Source organism: Desmodus rotundus, chromosome 7, assembly GCF_022682495.2.
Source record: "Desmodus rotundus isolate HL8 chromosome 7, HLdesRot8A.1, whole genome shotgun sequence".
Taxonomy (NCBI): Eukaryota; Metazoa; Chordata; class Mammalia; order Chiroptera; family Phyllostomidae; genus Desmodus; species Desmodus rotundus.
Genome location: NC_071393.1, coordinates 35,692,353 through 35,717,330, shown reverse-complemented (window position 1 = coordinate 35,717,330; position 24,978 = coordinate 35,692,353). Strand labels below are relative to the sequence as shown.

Here is a 24,978-nt window from a genome sequence, read left to right as displayed (position 1 = left end):
ATAAGTCTTCTCTCTTACTACTGTTCAGTTGTTTGTTCTGGGTGATTTCTCCACAATTTAGTTGTAATTCCAGGTTGGTCCTGGGAGAAGGTTAGTGTGATTTCCACTCTCTCCTCCACCATTTTGGATCTACATATTATACATATTTTTAAAATATTTTATTTATTTATTTTAGGGATAGGGGAAGGGAGGGAGATAGAGAGGAAGAGAAGAGAGATCCATGGATCTCAGTTGCTTCTTGCTCACCTTCAGCTGGGGACCTGGCCTGCAATCCAGGCATGTGCTCTGATCAGTGACCTCTTCGTCCACAGGCCGGCTCTCAATTCACTTAGCCATGCCAGCAAGTGCCATATTATACTTTTAATTAATACCACTCTTAATTAGTACTAGTTGCCACTGTTAAATGTTGTTTAGTTTAAATAATGGAATTTATGTAACAGAAAGTAAACAATATATAATAATACATAATTTCATATAAGTACTTACTTTTCATATTTGTGAAGTAATATTTTAAAAGTAATAGCATACATGTGTATAATTATTTATTTTACATTCCTGTGGTTGGGAAGTGGTCTGGCATGGCATGGCTGTGTCTTGGGTTGTCTTTCTAAAAAGTAGGTCATCTTATTTGTCACTCAGCATCATGCTTCTGAGATTCACCCATGCTGTGTCTCAGTAGTTCAATTTTTGCTATTGCTAAGTAGTATTCCATAGTGTGGATGTACCACTGGGTTTTTTTTTAACCCATTCACTAGCTGCAGGACCTTCCCATTGTCTCTAGCTTTTGGTGATTATGAATAATGCTATTAGAAGCATGTAGATATAGGATTTTGTATGAACATGTGTTCTAATTTTCTTACCAAGAAATGGAATTGATAGCTTTCATGGGAAATGTGTTGCAGATGGAGGTGGGGTCCAGGCTCTTGGTGATTGCAAACAAAGAATTGGACTGACAACACAGATATTAGAAAGCAAAGCAAATGGGAAATTTATTAAAGAAAGTACACCTCCCAAGACAAGAGAATGGGCCATCTCTGGCCCAGGAATGACTCTCTTCTATTGAACAGTTACAGGCTTTATAGGGTTTTACTTAAGGTTCAACTCACGCAATTTCCCACAATCCTCCTTGATTACCCACTTGGGGAGGAAACCACAAATGGTAATTACTATCAGGTTTCAGAAGGCGATTCTCAGAAATCTGGATACTGACTGATGAAACCCTGCCAGCGTCTCAGGGTTTCCCATTCCATCTCCTGCCCCAAACAGATGGTTCACTTTTTTATTCTCTCCCTGTCTTTCTCCCTCCTTTCCTGCTCTTTCTAAAAATAAACAAATAAAATCTTTTTAAAAACAAACAAACGTGTGGTGCACGAATTTAAAAAAAAAATTAGCAGATCAGAAGGCTCAGAGAGATTTCTTCCAGAAGATAACACAGATGGGGGACTTTGTGTGCTTACCTATGTCCAGAAGAAATTCATCCAACAAGGGGAGGATCGGGAGTTGAATAGTGATAGGTGTCTCACACACACATACACACACACACACACACACAGCCCTGACCATGCGGCTCCGTTGGTTGGGTGTCCTTCCATAAAGCAAATGGTTGTTGATTCAATTCCCAGTTGAGGCACATGCCTGGGGTGCGGGTTCAGTCCCCGGGGCAGCGTGCATGCAAGAGACGAACAGTCGATGTTTCTCTCTCACATCTATGTTTCTCTTCCTCTCTATCTCCCTCCCGTCCCCTCTCTCTAAAAACAAATAAATTATCTTTAAAAACAACAACAACACACACATACACCAAGAAAAAGACACCTTCGTAAGTCCAGGGAAAACAGGAGCTGTCAAAAACAAGATGGTAGTAAGAGCTCTGAGAAAAAACAGGGAGGTCTGTGAGAGTAATTAATGGGGGAAACTACTACAGCCTTGGTGGTTGGTATCAGAAAGGATGCGCTCAGGAGGGGATGTGAAATGGAAGCTTCAAGTGTCAGAAGGAACCAGCCACGGCAGAGGGTCTGGAGTCAGGGAAGGATCTCTGAATTCTGCAGCCCTGGTGTGCTTTGGAGAAGGTTTGGGTGGAGACTGTGAGCTCCTCAGAGAACCTGGGAAGTGGCATGGCCTTGCGTGGGTGAGGTGGTACAGAAGCACTGTGACGCCCCTTCCACCCTGAAGCCCTCTGTGACTGGCACTAAAGTTGATTTATTGAACTCTGGATGTGTGTGCTTCCAGCTTCCAATTTGGTTGGCCCACCAAATTTAGGACTTTTCCTAAAACCTCTGGTGCAGTAATGATGATGCCAGACAAGGTGTCCCCTGCAGTGAGAAGGAGCTCAGTTAGACTCTAAAAATATCTTCAGCATCAGACCAGAGTGTGCTACAGGCAACACACTGCTTCCCAGGACTTGATTTGTGGCCAGAGAATGAGAATGTGATGAGATGGGATGGGGGCTCCCCGGGGATGCTTTCAGCCAAACACGAAACCTGTCTGTCCTTGGCCCTGCCAAGAGGGTAAGTTGAGTCATAAGTAGAATTCAGCTAGGTATGTAGACAAAAGAACAGGAAGCTGGGGGAAGGAAGACTAAGGAACAGAAACAGATGTGCTATGGAGTGCAAAATGCTCTCGTCCAGAAAGTTTTCAGGGGCCCCTTCACCTTTTGGCTGCCCTTCCAGCTCTCTGGTTTGGGGCCCCTGTCCCCTCCTCATTCCCCCTCCCCTGGGACGTCCTGTTTGGGGGAAAAGGGTCAGATATCCTCACCCTAAAGGTATGTGCCCCTTCCGCACGGGTAGTGTTGGGATAGTGAAGCTCAGGGGACATTGCTGCCCCCACAGACACACGCCACCAATGGTGGGGGTTCCAGACACTGCAGGACACCACAGAGAGAATATTCCAGGAGTGAAGTTCCTCAGCCTCACCTCTGCCTGCGAGGCAGACAGTCCAGGTGATGGAGCCACCTCTGTGAGCCTGGGTGTCTCAGAGTCCCAGCAAAGGAAAGGGAAGCCCAGCTGCTTCTTGTCCCAAGATTCCTGCTACTGGGTAGGAGCTGAGTCACCACCCTGTCTGCCTCCCCGACCCCACCCAGGGCAATGGGACCTCTCTGGATAACAGCCTGTGTTTAGGGCAGCCCAGCTGTGGAGCCAGCAGGCGGGACCGCCACAGGGGAGAAGGATGTGTTTTCTTACAAAAACAGGCCTAACATTTTGGCCTTGGACCTGATGGGTGTTTCACACACTCGGGCCTTCTCAGCTCTTCACTGAGACACGCCCTCCACCCAAACAGATGTAGTGACAAAGAGATTCATACTCCTACCCACAAACAGACATGTGCCCAAATACACACACAAACTCACACACAATCCCACACCCACACACGTACCCACTCACACTCAGCCCCACACGAAGATGTGGTGCCCACATGCACATTCCCACATTCGTACACACACACGGTCACTCACAGAGCCCTAGCTTAGACAACGGCCCCCCCTCTTTTCGTTCTTGTTTGAAGTGAGGTTAGAAGTCTCTTACCTTCCTTGAGATTCAGTTTCTTACCCTTCCCACCATAAACCCTTCTGCCGCATCCTTTCTTGGGTCCCATCCAGCTAGTGCTATGCCTTTAAGGAAGTTGAAGCTGCTAAAAGTGAGTGAGAGAGAGAGAGAGAGAGAAATAGCCAAAAAAATTTGGCATCTTCCCCCTCAAGTTTCTGGTGTCACTTATGAAACACAGGTCCTTGCTGCTGGAGAAAAGCAGTTGGTTTGCTGGAAGAAGGCGCGCAGGCTGCCTGGGCTCCCTTCCTGCAGCCGCTCAGCAGCTGGGCCCTCACCCTACCGGGGAAGGGCGGCTTGGGGTGCAGGGACCAGGCTGTCCCTTCCTCCAGCAACTTCCTCTTTTCTTGGGAGCCCTTGGCTCCTCAGACTGTCCTGGGCTAACTCCAGCCGTTGTTGCTTTCTGGTTCCATCTTAGGAGAGGCCCTGCCTGACTAAGAAAGAGTGCTTTGAAGGTAAGCCAGAGGGAGGAGGGCTTCAAGGGCCAGCAGGATAAGAGGGAAGCCTGTTGGGCCCAGGGGCCCTGGGCACTTTCCTGTTGGTTCGGGGTGCTTGGGACAATCCCTTGTTTGGACCCGTCCAGGGGGCATCTGCCCTTCCAACAACTGCAGCCCAGGAAGTCCCAGCAGCATCTGGGTTGAGCCTCTGGCCTTGCCCGAGCCAGCCGAGAGGTCCTGGTGGGTTTATTTAGGCAGCTGCCTGAGGTCGTTTGAACAGAACAGGCCGCAGGGGTGATTCTGTAGAAGGGGTCTGGTGTCTGCTGTGGTCAGGGCCGGCAGGAGCGGGAGGGGGTGGGGGCGGATGGGGGTGGTGTGCACTGCACAAGGGGCCTTGTCTGGGCCAAGGCAGAGCATACCTATGGGGGGCTCCAATGGGAGGGACTGTGGCCAGGATGTGGGACGGCAGGAGGGAGGTTCCACAGAGTGCTGGGGGAGGGGGTGCCTGGAAAACAGATTTCAAGTCATAAAGTCAGCTAGAAGCTGGCCGAGGCGGGGAGAGCTCTCCACTCAGAGGAGGAGCTGGGGTTCTCTTCCATCCTGTCTTCATCTCTCCTGGCGGCATGACCTCGGGCAAGTCCTGGCCCTTCCTTGGGCCTCAGTTTCCCGTTCTGTAGAATAGGGGTGGTGGGCTAAGTGGCGTTGGGTCTTAGCTGGCTTATGTGGGACAGGGCTCTCCTGGGGAAGAGCTCTGGGTTGGGGTCCTGACTGGGATGACTGCCCTCCTTGGGTCCTTGGAGTCACCTTGGTGGCATGTCCTTCTCTGCAGGAGGTAGGATGCAGGAGCTGTGTCTGCTGTGCTGGGCGGTCCTCCTGGGCCTGGGGCAGGCCTGTCCCGAGCCCTGCGACTGCGGGGAGAAGTACGGCTTCCAGATAGCTGACTGTGCCTACCGCGACCTGGAGGCTGTGCCTCCCGGCTTCCCAGCTAACGTGACCACGCTGAGCCTGTCAGCCAACCGGCTGGCCAGTTTGCCAGAGGGCGCCTTCAGGGAGGTGCCCCTGCTGCAGTCACTGTGGCTGGCGCACAACGAGATCCGCACGGTGGCCGCTGGCGCTCTGGCCTCTCTGGGCCATCTCAAGAGCCTGGACCTCAGCCACAACCTCATCTCTGACTTTGCCTGGAGGGACCTGCACAACCTCAGTGCCCTCCAGTTGCTCAAGATGGACAGCAACGAGCTGACCTTCATCCCCCGAGACGCCTTCAGCAGCCTCCGTGCCCTGCGCTCGCTGCAGCTCAATCACAACCGCTTGCACACACTGGCCGAGGGCACCTTTGCACCGCTTACTGCGCTGTCCCACCTGCAGATCAATGACAACCCTTTCCACTGTACCTGCGCCATCATGTGGTTCAAGACGTGGGCCCTGACCACAGCCGTATCCATCCCAGAGCAGGACAACATCACCTGCACTTCGCCCCGTGTGCTGAAGGGCACGCCGCTGAACCGCCTGCTGCCGCTGCCTTGCTCAGCGCCCCTGGTGCAACTCACCTACCAGCCCAGCCAGGACGGTGCTGAGCTGCGGCCTGGCTTCGTGCTGGCACTCCACTGTGACGTGGAGGGCCAGCCGGCCCCCCAGCTTCACTGGCACATCCAGACGCCCAGTGGTGCGGTGCAGATCACTAGTCCCAATGTGGGTGCTGATGGGCGTGCGCTGCCTGGTGCCCTGGCCACCAGCAGCCAGCCACGCTTCCAGGCCTTTGCCAATGGCAGCCTGCTCATCCCTGACTTTGGCAAGCTGGAGGAAGGCATCTACAGCTGTCTGGCTATCAACGAGCTGGGCAGTGCAGAGAGCTCGGTGAACGTGGCGCTGGCTACACCGGGCGAGGGGGCCGAGGACATGCTGGGGCGCAGGTTCCATGCCAAAGCAGCCGAGGGTAAGGGCTGCTATACGGTTGACAATGAGGTGCAGCCATCGGGTTCCGAGGACAGTGTGGTCATCATCTACCTCAGCCGAACTGGGGACACAGAGGCTGCAGCAACAGGAGAAGGGGTGTCTGGGCAGCAGCCCCCAGGCCTGCTTCTGGTGGGCCAGAGCCTCCTCCTCCTCTTCTTCACCTCCTTCTAGCCCTGCCCTGACCCAGCTGGGCTGGAGCAGCCCCAGGGCCTCCCTGACTCCTCCCCCTGACTCTGTGGATGTCCCTGCGGAGGTCTGGAGTTGGCAGCTCCCAAGGCCTGCGTGGGGGACATCACATCTTCCTACCACCCCTTCTCATCTCTTCTGGAACACTTGCCACCTCAGCTTCTAGTTTTGCTCAAAGCTAGTGACTAGGACAGAATTTAACCCCATAACTCACACGGCCCATGCTCCCCTGCGGGGGCAGCGTGCCAGTTGGTTAGGATACGGCCCTAACCAACTGGGCAAAGCCTCACTGATGGAATTCCAGGGGCGGGGACTGATGCAGGCAGGGCACAGGGGAAAGGAATGGGATGGAGGGGCAGTGGCTGGTATGGCTCTGAGGCTCCCAGTGCCCTGCTGGCACTCTTGATGCCCACTGGCACTCTCTGAGAACTTGGGGGCTCCAGAGTCTCTGCCCTCATCTCAGACAGGACTGGAGGATCCAGGATGGCCTTCCTCTCCTCACTCTTCCTCCCTCAGCCTGTGGCCCTCCCTCCTGGATACCTGCCCTGCCTTTCTCTCCAGATATGCATCTGTAACCTGCCCCTCTGAAAAGATCAGCTTTGGGGGCTGCAGAGAAATAAATAGCATTTCCAATGCTCTCCTGTGTCTGCCTGGAGTTTTGTCTGATCTAGAAGCTTCTGTGGTGGTAGGACCAAGTTCAGAGAGTTAGGATGGCCAGCCTGCCTGGCCACACGGGATGGGACCTGTGAGGTGCATACAGACAATGTGGCAGGTGGGTCGCATGGCTGGCCCTGCGGTGGGCCTCTCCCCAAATTAGCCGTGAGACAAATGGGGGCACTAGCCTGACAACCATTACAGAGGCTTCCCTGGGCCCTGAGCGGTGCTTAGGCCAGCAGGGGTCTGAGGCAGCATTGTAGAGAGGCGGGGAAAGAAAGGGCCCGGTTTGTGGCTCCTCTTCCTGGTCCATGGAAGAGATGTTGGGGAATATAGGTAGAAGAGGGGACAGGCAAGGCAAGATGGAGGGGTGACAGAAGGGAGGGAACCAAAAGGACCAGGGGAGATTGAGAATGAGAGACCAGATTTGAGAGGGAAAGCCAAAGGAAATATATGTACTTCCTCCCACCTTTTCAGGAAGAGGAAATGACATTCCTGGAGGAAAGGCTTCTGTAGGAGCCTTTCCCCACAGAGCAGGTGGACCAGTAACTGACTTGGCAGAGGGGCAGGATGAGGGCCTGGCAGCAGCCTGCGGGTCTCTTAGGACAGGGAACAGGGAGCTGCGGTCCGGACCTGGGGTCCATAGAACCCCATATATGTACTGGGTCTCCCCTCCGCCTCCATCCTCGTCCCTTTCCAAATTGAAGGGTGCTACACATAGGACACCTCACGGGAGAGGGTCTGTCACCTCTGCCCAGAGCCCCCAGGACTGCCGAGCCCAACAAAGTGGAGGCAGGGAGACCAAGGACCTGGGGTTGCCTCTGTGAGCCCTGGGCACTGACTAGCCCCCTCCCTGCTCCTCCTGGTCCCCACTCAGCACTGCCCCAGCCCCTCATCAGCGGGAAGCTCCCACTGAGCAGATGTCAACAGCAGCACGTGTCAACCGGGAGGAGGGCTGCAAATCTGGTAGAAAGCAGCAGGAGGGAGCAGAGTCCCTGTGCTGCGCCACCTTCAGTAAGTCACTGCGCATCCCCGACTTTAGTTTCCTTAGAGAGCAAAAGACAGGGTAGGGCTTGGAAATGCTTGCGGGTCCAGTGGGCTCTGATGAGCTAAGGCTTGACAAGCCTAACCTGACTTGGACCCCTGATGTCTCTGGTTCCATTCTCAGTTGAGCAGCCCTGGCTTCTTGGAGTAGGGCGTGGGCCTAAGACTCAAGTTGGGGGCAACTGGGAAACAGCTGTGTTTATTAAATTGATTTTAGGGAGAGAAATATTGGTTTGTTGTTCCACTTACTTACGCATTCATTGGTTGATCCTTGCACGTTCCCTGACCGGGGATCAAACCCACAACCTTGGCGTATTGGGATATCACCTAACAGACTGCGCTACCCAGCCCGGGTGCTATTCCCCTGCTTTCAAGTCATCCATAGTCCCCACTGCCCTGGGGTGAAGCTCTGGATTCCCCAGCCAGCCACTCACGGCCACCCTGACTGGCTCTCTCATGTTGCCCACCCTTCCCGGCCTCCGATGGAACTATCGATTAATTGTTCTCTAATAATGTGCTCTGCACCTTTCCTCACGCTGTTCCCGCGGTCTGCGCACAATTCCCCCGTTCATTCCTCGGCTAAGTTAGCCTTCAAGACTGGCTCAGGTACCACCTCCTCCAGAAAACCTTCCTGGATGTCCTGCCCCGATTCCCATGGGGACTGTGCCCCCGCCCCTGGCTCACACAGCCCTGGGTGCCCAGCGTCCCAGCCGGGTCGCACTCTATCGTGACCGCTTCCTTATGAAGGACTGAGACCCTGCCACCGTCCCTGTGAGCCTGACGGCCACCGGCATGTGGCCAGGAAGACATCTTCCACCGGCTGCTGTGGGGTCAGAGGCTGCCCTCCTCACAGTCAGCCTCAAAGCTGGCTTCCAGCTCCCCGACCCTGCCCCAGTTTCGGGTTTTTGTCTTGTAGTTGTGGTGCAGGAACATGGAGGGGGGTCGGTCTCCCCTAATTGAGCAGACATTTTTTGAGATCCCACTGACCTCGATCTATGGGGTGGCCACATTTGCTCACCCTCTGTAGCCCCCAGCCCCACAGTGGACCCCACACCCTCACCAACACCGCCTCCCGCCCCCACCCGTCCCTAGCAGGGAAAGGGACCCTCACGCTGCCCTTCTCCTCTGCATGCTCTGGCTGCTCCCATCAGGGCAGCTCCCTCACTGCGTGCCCCCAACCGCCACTCTTTTATTCATATTCCTCCCCTGTCTTCCTGAAGTCTCTCCTGCTCCCCAAGTCCTGCCCATTCTTGAGGACCCAGAATAAGTCCTACTTCTAAACCCAATGCCAACACAGCTCAGGGGCAGCATCACAGGATCCCCAGTCTCTCCATCACCCAAAAGGATGTGACCAGGGGTGTCTTCTCTGTACCCCCACCCAGGGGGAGGGCCCAGCCCAGCATGTGACTAGAATATCCCACCCCCACCCAAGCCCTATAAACCCCATGTGAGCAGCTTTCCCCGCATGACCCTCCCCTAAGGAAGACTATTTCTCAAGGACATGTTTATTACAGGGAGCACACTAGCCTCTTTCATAATATCTAAAGGCATACCAACTACAAAAATATTAGGCTCTCAAGTGTGGGCAGCTCAGTGTGGGGACTTGTGTGAGCTACAACTTTGTTGCCAGTAGGAGCCCACTGGTCTCTCCTGGGCTCCCTGCAGGCCACCAGACCCTAGGGAGGAGAGGGTGAAGCTGCAGAAGAAAGGTGGTCAGGTCAAGGCTGAGTGGAGCCAAGCGCTAAGAACGTGAGGTGGTCCCAGCTTGAATCACCAACCCAGGTCAGCAGAAGGCTTCAGTAAGGCCCCGGAGGCTGGCAGCAGGGTCAGCCTGGGGAGGGACCTAGATGTAGCTTTTCAGGTTCCACTGGCTCCTGGACCAAGGCCTAAACCACCAACTGCCTTCTTCAGAGCTCTTGCTGGCTTCCCAGGCCAAGGGGGCAGACTAGAGCCCTAGTAAAGCTCGTAGTGTGGACAGACCTCCACTCAAGCATGGTGACCTCCAGCCTCAGGGGCTGGTCACTGGGAGGCTGACTCCAGGACCTGCTGGCAGAACTGATGCTAAGCAGAGAGGCTTCCATGGCTGGGGTGATGCTGGGAGAGCTGTGGAGGAAACGACCGGGAAGAGGGGAAGCACCTGCCTAGCCGTGAATGCGCGTGCCTTGGTGTTCCCCACCCTCAGGGCTGGATGCCATTGGCCTGAGCAGCAGACAGGGCCCTCTTCCGGAAGGCCTGTAGGGCTGGGTTGTGCAGCAGCGTGTAGGCCAGACCCCAGCGGGCCCTGCCTTGGCGGGCTCTGCCTTGGCGGGCTCTGGGCCCTGTTCCCTTGGCCATGGGGTCCTTGGTCTGCAGCAACTGCATCCCTAAGAAGGGGGAGACCTTCTGTGAGTCACTCAGCAAACCCAGCCAAGCCCCACCCCAGGACACAGACCAGAGCCCAGTCTGAAAATCCCTTGTGCACATGGAGGAGGAGGATGGTGAGACTGGAGTTCTGGGTGTCAGAAGCGTGTTGCCGAGAGGATTGTTTGTAAAGGCTCAGGATGCCGTCCTGCAAGTGGCAGACAGAGGTGGAGGTGGAGCTCCGTGAAGAGGACTGGAGGCAGGGTTGGGACATGGGTCTGAAGCCAGCTTAGTGTCCCCCTCTCTACCCCATAGTTCCCAGATGGTAGGGAAGGGGAAGGGAAGGAAGAGGCCATGCTGCCTGCGAGGGAGAGGTGGAAGGTGGCGGGGGATGGGGTGGGCAACAGAACCCCTGAGCAACATGGTCACCTCATTCTTTGTGTGACAGGGTGTGTGTGCATGCATGTGCAGTGTGTCTTTGTGTGTGCACACACACACACAGGTGATGGAAAAGATCACCGAAGTGGACCAGGGAAATTCTCACTTCCTCTCTCCCACAGGCAGCGCCAGGACAGAGGGAGTGAGCACTTTCCTGGCGCTCAGTGTTGGGGAGGGGTGTGTCCCTCCTTCCTGGGAGAAGCTGGGTGGGCTCAATTCTCCCATCCCTCGCGGGAAGACGCACCTTCTTCTGCCCCAAGAATGAGGCCCTCCTGTGGGACCACGCGGGGCCGGGGCTTCTGCGTCCGCAGGAGCAAGGCACAGAAGGCTATCATGGCTGGATGTGACTGGTTGACCTCAATCTTCAAGAAGTTGCAGTATGTGTGGTAGCCTGGGGGGGTGGGGGATGGTGGTGCTCAGGGAGGAGGGCACAGACAGTAAGTAACATATACACAGGGGTGCCTGGCGCATGCACTGCACACGGCCCACTGCACACACCAGCACGGCTGTTCCAGACACCCTCCGTGAACAGACTCAAACACAGACCAGGTCAGAACAGACCCTCCCTTACTACTTGGGCAGCCCCCACCATGGGCCCTGCCCTGTGACCTTACCAGGGTCAAGAGTGGCAGCTCTAGGTGGTAGCAGGCTGAAGTCCATCTGGCCAAGGTGGATGGCATTGTAGAGGGCAGAGAGGACCACTCGCCAGGCAGCGACCAGGGCGCCCACCAACACGTTGACAGGGAAGAGCAGGAAGGTGGCCGCGTAGAGCACACAGCTGGGGTGGGGGAGGAGAAAGGCTGAGACAGGCCCTCGCACACACAGCCCCTCCCTCAGGGTCAGAGGCTAGATGAGGTCAGACTTCGGTGCCCACAGCTGCTGTGTATTATTGAGTACACCTTGTATGCACCCCACCCTAGGCCTACTCTCAGCCCAGCTGGCCCTCCGTACCACCCTGGGAGCTAGGCCGTGCAACCCCTTCCTGTAGAAGGGAAGTGGAGGCCCAGAGAAATTGGCTGACTTAGCTAAGCCGTCTAGCCAGTCAGTGGTGAAGCTAGGGTTTAAGTCCAGTATCACCTGCATCTTTCCACGAGCCAGTGTTCCCCACCTCCCTCCTATGGGTCCCTTGTCCACGGACTCTGAGCCCTCCCACAGCCTTGCCATCTACAAGGGAAATAGTGTTTCTGTTATCCTCCTTCTTGCAAAGAGAGAGGTGCATGCTGCTGAGGGCACAGAGGATCCAAGGGAGAGCACTCCTGATCCCCAAAACAGGAAAGGCGCATGGGGTGACTCTGGCCCTGTGACAGGCAGGCAGAGACGTATGTGGAGTCAGCTGGGCCACTGCCCCTTTCTCTGTGGGTGGGACAAGCTCTCTTCACTACCCGTTAGGCTGCCTGAGAGAGGAAGGGGAGAGACGGCAATGGAGGAAGAAGGGCACAACTAGAGGCACCAAAGGAGGAGAGGCTTGAGGGCTGAGAGAGCCACAAGCCCAGAGGCTGCCTCACTGGTTGGTCAGCTCTGGCCATCCGTGGCGAGTCTTCAGGAAGACCCAATGGGCTGCCACGTTCTGCAGTGTCACAGCCAGGGCCACGGTCAGCCAGAAGGGCCTGCGGGTGGGGTAGGAGGGTGTCACTGTGAGTGGTCTTCGGGGAAGGGGTCCCAGAGCTCTCAGCCCGTCTCTCTCACCAAAAGGATGCCAGCGATCGGAGGAGCAGCAGGTTCCTGCCGTGGAACACAGGCATACACACCAGGAAGGCCAGGGCCATGGTCGCCAGGAAGAAGATGACCTGCTGGACCAGGAGCCCTGCCGAGATGGGGGTGGGTGGGGGCGCACCTCAGCTCTGCAGGACCCAGACACTCCCAGGAACCCAAAGGCTTTGGGATCGGGCAGGCCCGGGTTCAGACCCCTGCTCTGCCGCTGCCCAGCTGTGCCACCTAGGGCTTCACTTTACCTCTCTGAGCCTTGGTTCCTCCCTCTGTGAAACGGGGCGGATGCCCCTACCACAGAGGGCGCTGTGGGGACCCAGTGAGATCGTATCTGGGGCAACTCTTTGAAAGCCACAAGAGGCTTTGTAAATGTTATTCTCCCTGCATTGTTCCTGACCCCTCGGGGACCAGAATGCTTTCCTATTGGCCGGACTCTGGAATGTGGCAGGTGCCCAACCGTTGTCTACCGAAACAACCGGTAGTGACCAGGGAATCACCTCCTTTGTGCGGGGTCACATGGACACAAGAGTTGGGAGGTTCAAAGTCTACCAGGATGAGAAGTTACAACTGCCAGTGCTAGCAATTCCTCTACTCCTTGATCATCCTTCCCCCATCCCCCGGGGGCAGGGTGAGAGCTCAGGGGACCAGCAGGGAGAGAAAGTAGGCCCTTGCTTTGGCAACACTGGCCCCAGCCCCTCACATGTCAGAGGGCTTTGTTCACTACAGTGCCCAAGGGGAGGATCAGAAATTTAGGAGCTGGGAGGGTCCTGGGAATTAATCTAGTCCACCCCCCCCAAAGCGGGACCCCCTTTGCAGCCCCCATCCGTGGCCCTGGAACCCTGCTTGCATACCCCCATGACATGGGTCTCAGGACCTCCTGAGATAGCCCATGATGGCACAGCCCCACTCACACAAGCAGGAATGTATCTACTTGAACTTCCCACCTTCCAGCCCTGGGTTCACTCCCTGTGTGAACACCTGGTGGCACCCAGGGGCCATTCCCACGTGAGGGACAGCCTTTCCCCAAGGGCTCCTGTGTCCCCCACCCCCCATCTGAGTGAGCTTTCTGAAAGCAGGGAAAGACCAGGCCAGGTCCCTCTTCTCACCCTGGTTCCAGATCTGCTCCAGCAGAGGCAGGCACCCAAGGGCAGTCAAGACCTGCTGAGCACTCCCCCCACCCTCACTGGGGTCAGCATCTGGGGCCAGCCAAGGCCCAGTAGGGTGGGCTGGGGGGCTCACCAAGGCAGGTAAAAGCAGTCTGGTAGGCGCTGAAGTTCATCCAACAGAATATGGCCTGGCGAGAGGGGTGGGGGCTCTGAGGTAGAGGGCCCAGGTCCAGGGCAGCCCCTCGGTGTAGAGCTCGCAGGTTGACCCTGGGACGAGGGTGAGGAAGGCAGGGGTCTCAGGGAGCACTCCCTGAGGCTGATTACAACCCAAGAGCGGGGAAGCCCAGGGCCATGGGAGCACAGTGCAGGCTACTATTCCAGCCTGGGAAGTCAGGGAGAGCTTCCTAGAGGAGGTGAGCTCTGAGAAGTGCCTTCAAGGATGAATAAGAGCAAGTGGGTGGGGAGGGGGTCAAGGGAGACAAATTCAGGCAGAAGGCTCAACTTGAGTCAAGTCAGAAAAGTGAGAAGCAACAGAAGAGATGAAAAGTGACTCACTCGCAGCTTGGCCACCAGGGTGGGAGGTAAGGTTCCCCATCCATGGCCATGGACCCTGCTTGCATACCCCCTGTGACGGGGAACTCATCATCTCATGAGAAAGCCCATCATGGCATAGCCCCTCACATTAGCTGGAATGTACCTGTACATAATCCCTCAAGGCAGAGGCCTAAGAGCCATGAATACCAGCCTAAGTAGGGCTAACCCTGGGGGGAAGGATCCCTGGGCAGGACCTGTGAGGCCTGATAAATGCTCAGGGCGTGGGGACCAGTTCTCTGACAATTGCTGAGTGTCTGGACCGCCCCTCCCGCCCACCCTTCTCCCAACTAGAGCCGTCTCTCCCTCCCTGCCCACGCTTCCTCAGTGCTACTTTCACTTGCCATGATACCATCTCTTCAGTGCCCCAGCCACCACGTCAGGCTCTCAGAGCCTCTGTGCCCTGCTCACACGTGCTCATGCCTGTAGCCCCCTTCCTCCCTCAGCTCCCTCCTCTTCTCCCACTCCCAGGTAGAAGGCCAACTTTCCCAGGGCTCTTCCCTGTCCCCTCCAGCCTGCCCCTGTGGCCCCTCTCAGAAGGTAAACTCCACACTCCAGCCCTGACTCAGTCATGCCCTAGGTCGCCCCCAGCTGAAACACCCACCTTCTTGGCCCACCACAGGATGGCTGGGCTCAGTGACAACTGGGGCCTACAGAGACCCTCCCTCCCTCCAGCCCCAGGGCATTCCCTACAGGCCCTCTGGGTCGGGGTCCCGCAGGCCAGTAGACTCTGGCCCCCTCCCCACATCCGCACTGAGGGTCAGAGTCCACCACTGACCTGTGTCTCACCAGTGAGCGGATCAGCACGAGGAAGGTGAGTGAGCAGGACAGGACCAAGGCCGAGATGTAGCAAACTAGAGGGTGAAGAGGGAGCAAAGTGGGAGACAGGGCCTGCAGGGTCTCCTGGGAGCCTCCAAACTGCCATCAGGCTGTGCTGGGGTGAGAGTTACCCCTGCCCCACACCTCACTCTGAGCAGAAGCCTCTTGCCACACTCCCCATTCCCAGACCCAGTGTAAGTTGATGACCGCAGCTGGCCCTGTACTGCCAGGTGACACAGGGTAGCCCAGCCGGGGAGAGGCCACCTCTGAGGCTGCAGAGTTGGCTCTCCCCCAGGTCTTGCTGCTTCCATTGCTGTGAGACCCAACCCAGCATCTGCCTCCAGCTCCAGGTGTCACCAGGTGTCACCAGGTATCCAGGTACTCCCTGATTGTGCGGCCTTCAGGGCTCATTTCAGCTCCCAGCCTCACCTTGCTCGTTTTGGGCACACCGCTGTGCTGCCCATGCCCCAGCATGAGGGGAACTGGAACACCCCAGCTAGGCCTACATCAATGGCCTGGATCTGGGCACAGATGCGAGTGCCCTTCAGGGTGGCCTGAGTCCATCAGAATGAGGGGAAGTGACCGCTGCTACCCATCTATTCCGGCTCCCTGCCCACCCCATCCATGAGCAGAGATCAAGAGCTTGCTCTCTCACCAGCAGCTGGGAGAGAATGCATGGTGTGTTGTGGGCAAGCCTGGTATTTAAACATAGCAGAGATGAAGGCTGCACCCCTTCCACCTTACCTCCACATCCAGCCTCGCCCTGCGCCCTCCAAGCAGCCCCACGGGAGATGCATGGGAAGACAGGGAAGCAAGGAAGAAGCTGAGACTCCGAGAGAGGGCCTGGCCTGCCAGCCCCACACTAGGAAGGGACAGAGCCAGGCATGCAACCATTTCCAAGCAGACCCAGAAAAAGCCCAGGGTGGCTGCGCCCTGACTTCAGCTAGCCCAGGGAAGTGCTCTGGTTTCCGTGTCCCCACCAGAGCAGGGGTGGATGGGGGCAAATGCACTGGAAACAGGTGAGCCCTAGCTCCACACGGTCACCGGGGCTAGAGAAGTGGGCTGGGCACTGGCCACATGTTAGAATCACCTGGAGAGGTTAAAACCAACGCGGCCCAGGCCGCACCCGCAACCAATTAAACCAGAAGTTGCGAGTGTGGGACCCAGGCCTTAGCTTTGGAAAAGCAACCCCGGTGATTCCAACATGCAGCCAGGACTGAGAACCACTGTACTGGGGGGCTTTCAAAAGACAGAGCCTTAATGGCTTATTTCAACCAGCAATTGATTGAAATCAATCAACCAATTGACGTGTTGGGAGTGCCTGCTGCAGGGGTTCTCAAACAGAAGTAGGCCCAAGACTCGCATCAGAATCACCAGGGCCCATCCTCAGGGTCTGTGAAGTGAGGCTTGGGGCTTGAGCCTTGGGATTTTTAGTTACCAGGTAATTCTTAGGTGAACAACTGTTCCAGAAACCCGAGCCTCCCTGCCTGGCCTGGGCTCACCCCTCCAGTGGCAGGAGGCGGCACTTTTCTGCCAAGTAAAGCTGGGGGAAAGCTCTGAGCATGCACAGCTTTGCCCTTTCCACCTGTTCGCCAGGAGCCAGCTCAGCACCAGCAAAGGTGCATTCAGACCATTTCTGCCAAAAGATGGGGAGCCTGCCTGCTGAGCCCACCCAGAGCCCGGAGGGCTGGCCTTTGACCTCCATCTACCTCCTGCTCCTCTCTCTTTTCATTTGGTTCCAAACTTGGGTCCCTCCTAACCCTAGTGCTCATAAGATCTTCCTGTGCTTTGCTTCCTCTGGGACCCTGCACCCGCTCCCTTATGGGACCGGCTTTGCGGATCCACTCATCTTCCCCAATCAGACCCAGGGCCTCGAGGGCAAAGTTCCTTTGTCGCTTCAGCAACACTTTGCAGACAGGAAATTTGAGGTGCAAAGAAGAGAGTGTCGCCCAGGGACACCGCTAGTCAGTGATGGAGCAGAAATTCTAATCTAGTCTGCCTGACTCAGAGTGCAAACCTGTGAACAATGCCAGGCTTACTAATCAGGTGCCAGGGAAGAGGGCGGGGCAGCCTCCAAACAGGCTCTCAGAGCCCAGACGACATTGGCTTCTTAGGCTAAGAACACGCCAAAGGGTCCCAAGCTTAGATATAATCTCAGTTCCAGTATGGCTTGCTGGCTGCTTTGGGTATATCTCTAATGGCCCCAGGCCTCAGTTGTCCTCACCTGGGAACTAGGAGAGTAAACACTGCTGTTTGACCTTGCATCTGAGAAGACCCACGGGGGGAGCCTTTGGGTTTGGAAACTGCAGCATGTGATTATAAATTGCAGGTGTAATGGGTAGAAGCAGAATCCTTTGCCCTGGACACGTCACTTCCTGCCTCCCACCCTTGACTTCCTGCTCTGATCAATGACATCAGTGATGTTAACCCAATGGGGCTGCTGTGAGGTCTGTGCTTGGATGTGGGCTGATGTGAGTCATGTCCACTCCTGCCTGTGGCCCAGATCATGGCCAACTTGGAAAATCTCCCTGGAGATGTCATCTCAGCCCACCCAGCTCAGTCCCACATTTCCACCTCCTCTCCTCCTCCCCACCCTCAGCGAAGGCCCCTGAGGCTGTCCCCTCAGCTCACATACACTGTGGCCTTCCCCATCTTCAGCCTGCAGAGCTGGGAAAAGACATCGGGCGTGAGGGTGGGAGACACCACACGAACTGACAAGAGGCTGCTGAGAGGACACCTTCAGGTCTCAGACTTGGGATGGGAAGCTCCAACACCCTCCCCCGCTATTTGGAGATGAGGCTGTCAAGACCCAGAGAAGTGAAGGAATGTACCCAAGGACATGCTGCTCAGGTATCCCACCCAGCTCATATCCGCCCACTCCAGGCCTTCAGGGGACCTCTGGGGCCTCACCTTCCAGAGCCCACAGGTGGTGCTTCACCAGCGTCACCACCTCCTGCCTGTCCTCTGAGAGCACGACCCCGAAGCCGGCCAGCAGGTAGGAGACCTCTGTGGTGATCCCCGCCCTCACCTTCTGGATGGTGGGTACCACGGCCACCAGCAGCAGCAGGGCCACCTGGAAGAACCCCAGAATGAAAGCACCAGGGCCTAGCTCTGCTGAACCAGGCACTCCCGCCCCAGGAAAAGTGTTTTCTGAGTGGCAGGGGGGACTTCCGGGCGGCACACTGGCTGCATGCGTGTTGCCAGCACCCGCCGGCGCTCTGCTCTGTCTCAAGAGCAGTGTGTTCTCATTCATGCCACTGATCAGCAGCTACAGACGGATCCAACTCCAGCCTGATGGCCACAGGTACGCCTTCAGGCGGCACAACCGTATACCTGTCAATCTCAATCATCTACCTAAAACTCCCGCTATAAAATTTTCAATTTTTCCAAGTTGGAGAAAGCAAAGTTCCTACAAGTGAGCAGAGGCATCGGAGCTGGACAGGTCTGGATTCAGACACGGGCAGCCCTGAGATATTAGCTGGAGGAACGTGACCAATCAAACCCCTCTCTCTGAGCCTTAATTTCTCCCATCAGTAAAACGGAGAAAAATCATACCTGCCTCTTGAGATTTGGGTCGGTCTGTTCGTTAGGGGTGGCGGTGATGGTGGGAGGGATGGTAGGGACTTATCAAACACATGTTTCACTAAATCTTCCCAACTTCCCAGAGAGGAAGGGAATTTCCTCCATTTTTAGCGGAGCCAATGGGTTTAAGGATGTTGAGTAATGTGTGCAGGGTCTCACAGGCGGCAAATAACGGAGCTCAGATTTTAACCCTTGTTTATACGACTCCAAAACGCATGCTCTGACTCCGTGCGAGCCCAATGAGAGTTAACACCTCCTTCCTCTGGGTAGGCCAGTGTCCCCAAGACATCAGAAGCCGCTGGACAGGATTGTGGGTCACACTTTTGGAGAGGTGAGCTGGGCCTGAGGCATCCAGGCTTGGGGGTGCAGAGGCCACTGGCACTGCAGGGGCAGGACATACCTGGTAGATGGCCGTCCCCGTCAGGGTGGCTGAAAGCACGAGCTTCAGGGGGAGTCGGAACCCTGCAGTCCCCAAAAAGGGGGGTATGGTGAGCCGAGCACTACCCAGGCCCCGGAGCCCCCATCCCTCCCCGGGGGCCCAGGAAAAGAACCAAGGCTCACAGGACCCTGAACCACCAAGGCCAGGCCAGGCCAGGGGCTTCCCCTTGTCCCAAGCTGGGGGCCGTTCTTCCTGATGACAGTGTTCTGGGGTTTGCAGGTGCTGACCTGCCACTGTAGCTGTTTTGTGCATGGGAGGGGGAGGTCACCTGTCACTCTTGACCCCAGCACCCCGCTCCATACCTCGCTGTGGCGTGTAGACGTAGTGTCTGACGCAGATCCAGGCCTGAGACAGGAAGCCATGCTTGGAGGCATGGGAGCTGCAGAAAGACCCAGCGGGTGAAAGGGACTCAGGGTGGCCCCTTCCCTGAGCTCCAGAATTTGATTCATTCCCCATCTCTGCCCCATCAGCCCGCCCAGTGCCTGCCCTGCCCAATGGCCCAGAAGGTATGCCTAGAACCTCACCTGCTCCTCAGCTTCTTCAGGCAAAGGAGGGTTCTCAGATATTCCTCGGGGTAGCTACTCTGCAGCCTCTGTGGGGACAGAGAGGTGAGACGTGCCTAGAGCCATCCCCAGGAACCTGGCTCAGGGTACCACAGTGGCCACCCAGTAGGTATTCCACAAAAACCTCTTGGTTGTAGAGAATTGCAGAGAAGGGCCAACCTGTGGGACAAGGCCCAAGTTCCCCAAGGCTGCCCTTTCCTCCTCCACAAATACAAGACTAATTGATCTCCTGTCTAAAACACTCCATGCTGGGGAGTTCTTCCTAAGGTCTCGCTCCGCCCCTCTTCCGCTCTGCTCAGTCACATCTTATCATTGTTTCCTTCAGAGAGGCCAGAGGCTCTCTGGCCTCTGCTGACCGAGACTGGGGTACAGGGAGCCTGTGTCCCATGGGCACATCCCCAGTCAGGATACAGGACGGGGCCGTTCCCAGTCAGACGCCCCAGGCCTCTCCCTCCACTCCGGGGAGATCACAAGGGTGACAGGGTTTGTCTAAGCCACATTCCAGGCCTTAAACTGACTGCCAAGTGGCAGAGACCCATGGGAACGAGTCCCTGCTCCCTTCGTTAGGAGAATATAGGCCATTGTCACCTGTTACCATAGCAACCCTGGGGTCCAGGGCAGGTGTGAGTCAGCTCAAAGCTTAACTGTGTCCTTTGAGGCTTAACTAAGGGCTAAAGAGGATTTTACTTCTCCCAAGATTCTCAGGAGGAAAGCCATGCAATGGGATGAGAGGTGAGGCAGAGAAGATGCCTGGAAGGGGGAGAAGGATTCAGCAAGGCAGAGCCATGCCTGGTGCGGTGTGTATCCTGGGAGGCTGCTCCCCTCTTCTGAGCCAACTGTAAGATTGAGGGGACAACGGGCTTCCCTAGAGATCAGGAGGCAGTAGTGAAAAGTACTCCGAACTCTGCTGCTGCTTCATGAGAGCCAAACCCTGTCGGGTGAGCCCATGGGGACCTAGGGTGGCCCCTGGGTAACAGGAGCCCACTCCGGCCTCTTTGCCCCTCATCCTCCATCCCTCCTCGGGGTTCAGTCCCAGCCCCTCTCCTGAGCTCCAGGGCCGTGGGGCCCGGCTGCCCACCAGACCCTTAAAATCCACACCCCCATAACTGTCCAGGGTCCCCTGCACTTCTCTCTCATCCAGCGCTCCATGTTAGCAACTGGCACCGCCACCTACCTGCTCTCTGTCCTAGATGCCACCCTCCAAGTCTTTCCTTCACCCTCCCCCGCTGAAGGAAGAGGGACCAGCCCTTTGCCTCCTCGTCCTCAGCCCTTCTCGAGGGCCTCTGTGGAGCGATTTCCTCTTCCTCCTCTCTGACCAGGAAAAGTACTTGGCCCCACTTCTGCCTGCACCCCCAAGCACTTGGATGAGCCCCTATTGCACTTTGCACGTTGCTGTAGCATAGGCTGCTGGATCCACCTCCCCCAGCACACTGGAGCTCCTAAGGGCTAGACGCAGCCAGTCAGCTCTGAGCCCACAGCACCTGGCCCCAGGCCTGGCACCTGACGGGTACTCAGAAGGCTTCTTAGTACGATGGCCATATCTTATAAGTCTTCTCTTTTGACAGAAAAATTTGCTGAGCGTTTATTTTGTGTTAAAAACTGCCAGGTGCAGCAAATCAGCATGAACAAAACAGATGCAACCCATCTCTGCCCCTTTACTCATGCTCTGTCCTGGGCCTACAGCGCCTTCTCCTTATTCTCCCCCCATTCCAGATCCTGCCTGTCCTTCAGGCCCCTGCTCAAGTCTGCCTCCTTCAGGAAGCCCTCCCCTTCATCTGATATTATCCAACCGAGTGTTGATTCGGAATGCAATTCTTCCCTGAGCGCTTCCTGGATTGTGTCAGGCTCTGCAGGGCTCCTAGCAGGGACAATTCTCCAGCTGGAGCCCAGGGGTTCAGGACCAGAGCTATGACTTACTGTCTCTGGCCCAGTTCTCCTTTGATGAGTCCCTGCCATGCACATAGCTTGGTGCCCCGGGCATGCTGGTGCCATCCCAGGGCCTGGCCTAGACTTTGCCTGGGAGGGAGGACTAACCAGTTACTTGGCAACTCACCAAACCTGTTCTGAAACCTGCTACATGCTGCTGGGTCCTTCACTAAGCATCACTGCACGTAAGGGGAGCAATAGACAGGGGGAGCCCAGCCCAGCCCTTTTACCTCGGAGCCCACTCCTGTGCTGTGGCTGAAGCTTCTCACAAACTGCACCGGGTACCAAAGGCTCAGGAATCCAAGTCCCAGAAGGAGAGGCACGGAAGCCAGCAGGGAGTAGTACTTGTAGATCTGGACAGACAGACAGACACCAGAAACACCTACCTCTGCCTTTCTCCCCCAGTCAAAGGCCAGGATCCATTTCCCTTCCCACCTTACCCAGGACACGAAGGGTGGTCTGGGGTGCCATAGGAAGGCTTCTGGTTCTATGACCACCCACCTACCCCCAACTAGAGTCACTCATTCCCCTTCTCAGGTCCCACAGAGATGCCTGCCCCTCCCCTAGGCCCTGGACTCCCACAGCCCTTAGAGGAGCCAAAAGGAGGAAGTTGTATAACCCCCTCTTCCCCACCCAGGGGGCTGCAATGTGGCCATACATAGGGACAACCTCTCCCTGTGCTCCTGTGCTGCTGGCACTTTGGATGCAGGCCCCTGACAATTAGACAAAGGCCTAATTTTGTCCAAGCACAGTCTGTAACCTCGCCACCAAGGAAGTCCGTGCGCTGCCTCTGGCGTTGAGGCCCTTGCCCCTGAACTCCCAGGGCTGGGCCCCTCACATACTCATTCATTCGTTACTCACTACCTTTTTATTGAGAGCTTAGTACCTGCCAGGGCCCGGGTGGCAAAAAAAAAGGGCGAATCAAGTCCCTGCTCTCAGAGAAACCAGCTAATCTTCCCCTCTACCTGAGGGTTCCGTGATATCAACTCCCTTTACAGGAGGGAAACTGAGTCTCAGGAAGGTAACATGGCTTCCTCAAAGCACTTAGCACCACGTGGCATCATTCTCGTGCATTTGTTTGTTTGTTTATTACGTCTCCTCTTCTGAAATGGCAGCTCTTGTGATGCCAGGGGCCACACCTGTGCTGTTCACAGCCATATTCCAGTGCCTGGGAACGTCCCTGGTACCGACTATGTGCTTCAAATATGTTTGATGAACACATGAATGGGTGAGTGAGTGAATGAATGAAGCGGATTCGGATTTGGGTTGCCTGAATTCAAAGCCTACAGCTCCACCCTTTGGGCTCTAGACTGAGCAGTTTCACGCCCCCAGCCAGCAACCAGTGAAACAGGTAAGGTTCAGAATTCTCTTTTTAGCCCTCTGAGACTCTCTCCCTACTCAGTGCTTGCCGTCCTCCATCTGTCTGCACTCCCACTCCGGCCTGCCCAGCAGAAGGCTAGGGGATCAACGATGGGGAGGACTTTAGGCTTCCTCTTCCTCCTCCTCTGCCCCTGCCCCCTCCCTACCCCCTTCAGACTGGCAGCGCCTGAGGGCTGGCCCAGCTTCTTGGCCCTAGAATGGCATGTGTTTAAAGGACTGGAATCCCGTGCACAGTGGAAGGCTGCAGGAAAGCCCAGCATACAGAGATGAAAGGAGCCACGCTGACCTACGTGGCTCCTCCGTGCCCTCTGTTCCAGGCCATTGTGAATCAGTGGTTACCTTGGGCACCTGGGGACACTCTGCCCTCTGCCAGACCTGGACGCCAAAGTGAGCCCAGGACAGCACGCTGCCGAGCAGGTGTGAGGCTTCATGCCTGACTGTGGCACAGGCGGCCAAGGAGTAGTAGAAGGCAGGGTAGTAGAGCAGGGCCAGCACCTTCCACGGCCCTGGAAGGCAAGATGGGAAGAGAGACAATAATGGAGGGGCAGGTGTGGGCTGCTGAGTCCAGCTCTCCCAGGCCTTTCTCCTGTCTCCATCTGCCAAGCCCCTCAGCTAGTTCAGTGAGCAAGAGTCCTGTGCTCAAATCCAGGCTGTGACTAATGTCAGCTCTGTGATCTTGGGCCAGTTACCTGCTGGAGCCTCAGTTTCCCCATCCGTAACATGGAAACAATGGTACTAAATTAGCAAAGGCAAAATGAGGAGGTCTATTGCACAGTGCTCAGCATGGTGCCTAAGTTTGTACCGAAGATGCAAGCTACTCCTTTATTATTGCACCCTTCTGTGACCCTCAGCGGCCTTCACTACAAAGTGGGGCTTAATGTCCACACTGTGTGGAGTCTCTGTGGAGGTCAATGCTCTAAGGAGGTCTGTCAAAGGACAGTGGCCCCTGCCAGTGGCAGCTGTCCTTGTTACCATCACCTCCTTGAGCCCAGCTCAATTCTCCTGGGCCCCTTTTTGTGGCCCTCTCCCGCCTCCTTCATTCTCACAGGGGCTGGGCTACCTGGGGGACTCAGCCCGTGCCCATGAACAAGGGAGTTCCCTCCCTCCTCAGGTGGGGTTCGCACAAGAATGGTGGAAGCAAAGAGGGCGATATTGACCCAATGGCTGGGGCCAACAAAGGGAGGATTCAGGCATTGTGGAGGGGCAGTGGGAAGAATAAGGGGACAGAGTCTTTTGGCAGTGGCTCATGACTAGAATGGGAATCACCCTGGTCCACTATAGAAGAGCCCTCCCACAACGGTCCAGATTCCCTCGCCAACCCCACCCCGTCAATCCAGGCTCAGGCCTCAGCTGCTATGTACCTTGGCTGGATGGTGAGGTCAGGGTTGGGAAGGGCAGCGGGGCCTCAGCCAGGAGCAGCAGACACAGGGAGCTGAACAGGACCATGAAGATAGCAGCAGGCACGGTCCAGGGCCCATCCACGGTCAAGAAATCCACGGGGCTGGTGTGGGGGCAGGGACAGGGCAGGAGGGAGTTGCTCAGGCCCTGCCCACCATCTCCTTATGCCCTGCTCCACGGACTGGGAAAGCAGAGTCAGGCCCACTTTCCACACAGGGACATGGAGGCCCTGCACCCATTCGCTCCACAGGTATCTGTGTGGTGCTTCCTTTGTACCAAGCTCTGGGCTCTGTGGCAGAGTGACTTGGAAACATCCTCTCTCCTGCCCCTCACCACACACACACACACACACATACACGCAGGAACAAGCCTGAGTACAGCTCCCTCCACCCATCCTGGACGCTCCAGGAAACAGCTGCCTCCACACTAATTGGTCTGTCTGGGCTGGCAGATCTTCAGAGAGCTCAGAGAGTCACAACATCCTTGCATAACGGTCAACGCCCTGGGGCAGAGGGCAGGCAGAGGGCACAGCTGTCCCAGGCATTGCCTCTCTGGGCTCAGGGCAGGCAGGCCACAAAGACTCCCTGCTTCTGGGGCCCAGCTTGCCCTCATGCCTTGACAGCTCCATCCTGCTTCGTGCTCCCTCAAGCCCTCCCCCAGGCAGGGCAAACCCCCTGCTCCCCACGAAACCATTATGCACAACCCACCTTGTTTGGAGCCTTGGCCTGGGGTGTAAGGCCCCCTGTACCGGGGCCCCACCCATACAAGCCTGACCAGTCCCAACTCCTCAAGGTCATCCCTGTCCCAGGCTCTGGGGTTGCGAGGCTGAAGAGTCAGGGAGAGGATCCCCCAGAAACCTGCCTTTAGCATCAGGGCCCC

At 56.3% G+C, this 24,978-nt stretch overlaps 2 protein-coding genes across 14 annotated transcripts in view; one reads left to right on the top strand and one right to left on the bottom strand.

Annotated features, from left to right (window-relative positions):
* The first annotated feature begins 3,721 nt into the window (after positions 1-3,721).
* ISLR (immunoglobulin superfamily containing leucine rich repeat) lies at positions 3,722-6,748 on the top strand. Of its 2 annotated transcripts, none has more exons than XM_045192945.2 (2): positions 3,722-3,991; positions 4,803-6,748. In XM_045192945.2, exon 2 carries the CDS (start codon positions 4,811-4,813, stop codon positions 6,095-6,097), a length of 1,287 nt encoding a protein of 428 aa, XP_045048880.1. In that variant the 5' UTR covers positions 3,722-3,991; positions 4,803-4,810; the 3' UTR covers positions 6,098-6,748. The 2 variants fall into 2 exon arrangements, with proteins under 2 accessions (XP_045048880.1, XP_024413191.2); XM_024557423.3 differs by lacking the exon at positions 3,722-3,991 and adding an exon at positions 4,526-4,606.
* Positions 6,749-9,308: 2,560 nt separating this feature from the next.
* The window catches only part of STRA6 (signaling receptor and transporter of retinol STRA6), a 38,578-nt gene continuing 22,908 nt past the window's right edge, over positions 9,309-24,978 (bottom strand). For all 12 annotated transcript variants that reach the window (XM_045192884.2, XM_045192887.2, XM_045192885.3 and 9 more), the window contains 14 exons: positions 24,063-24,202; positions 23,041-23,207; positions 21,552-21,674; positions 19,357-19,424; positions 19,135-19,211; positions 18,794-18,855; positions 17,722-17,884; positions 14,771-14,846; positions 13,535-13,668; positions 12,275-12,392; positions 12,094-12,195; positions 11,203-11,366; positions 10,833-10,979; positions 9,309-10,173 (listed from right to left, as the gene is read on the bottom strand). In XM_045192884.2, coding sequence (XP_045048819.2) covers positions 9,989-10,173; positions 10,833-10,979; positions 11,203-11,366; positions 12,094-12,195; positions 12,275-12,392; positions 13,535-13,668; positions 14,771-14,846; positions 17,722-17,884; positions 18,794-18,855; positions 19,135-19,211; positions 19,357-19,424; positions 21,552-21,674; positions 23,041-23,207; positions 24,063-24,202 — 1,726 coding nt within the window. In that variant the 3' untranslated portion in view covers positions 9,309-9,988. The remainder of the gene's footprint in view (positions 10,174-10,832; positions 10,980-11,202; positions 11,367-12,093; positions 12,196-12,274; positions 12,393-13,534; positions 13,669-14,770; positions 14,847-17,721; positions 17,885-18,793; positions 18,856-19,134; positions 19,212-19,356; positions 19,425-21,551; positions 21,675-23,040; positions 23,208-24,062; positions 24,203-24,978) is intronic.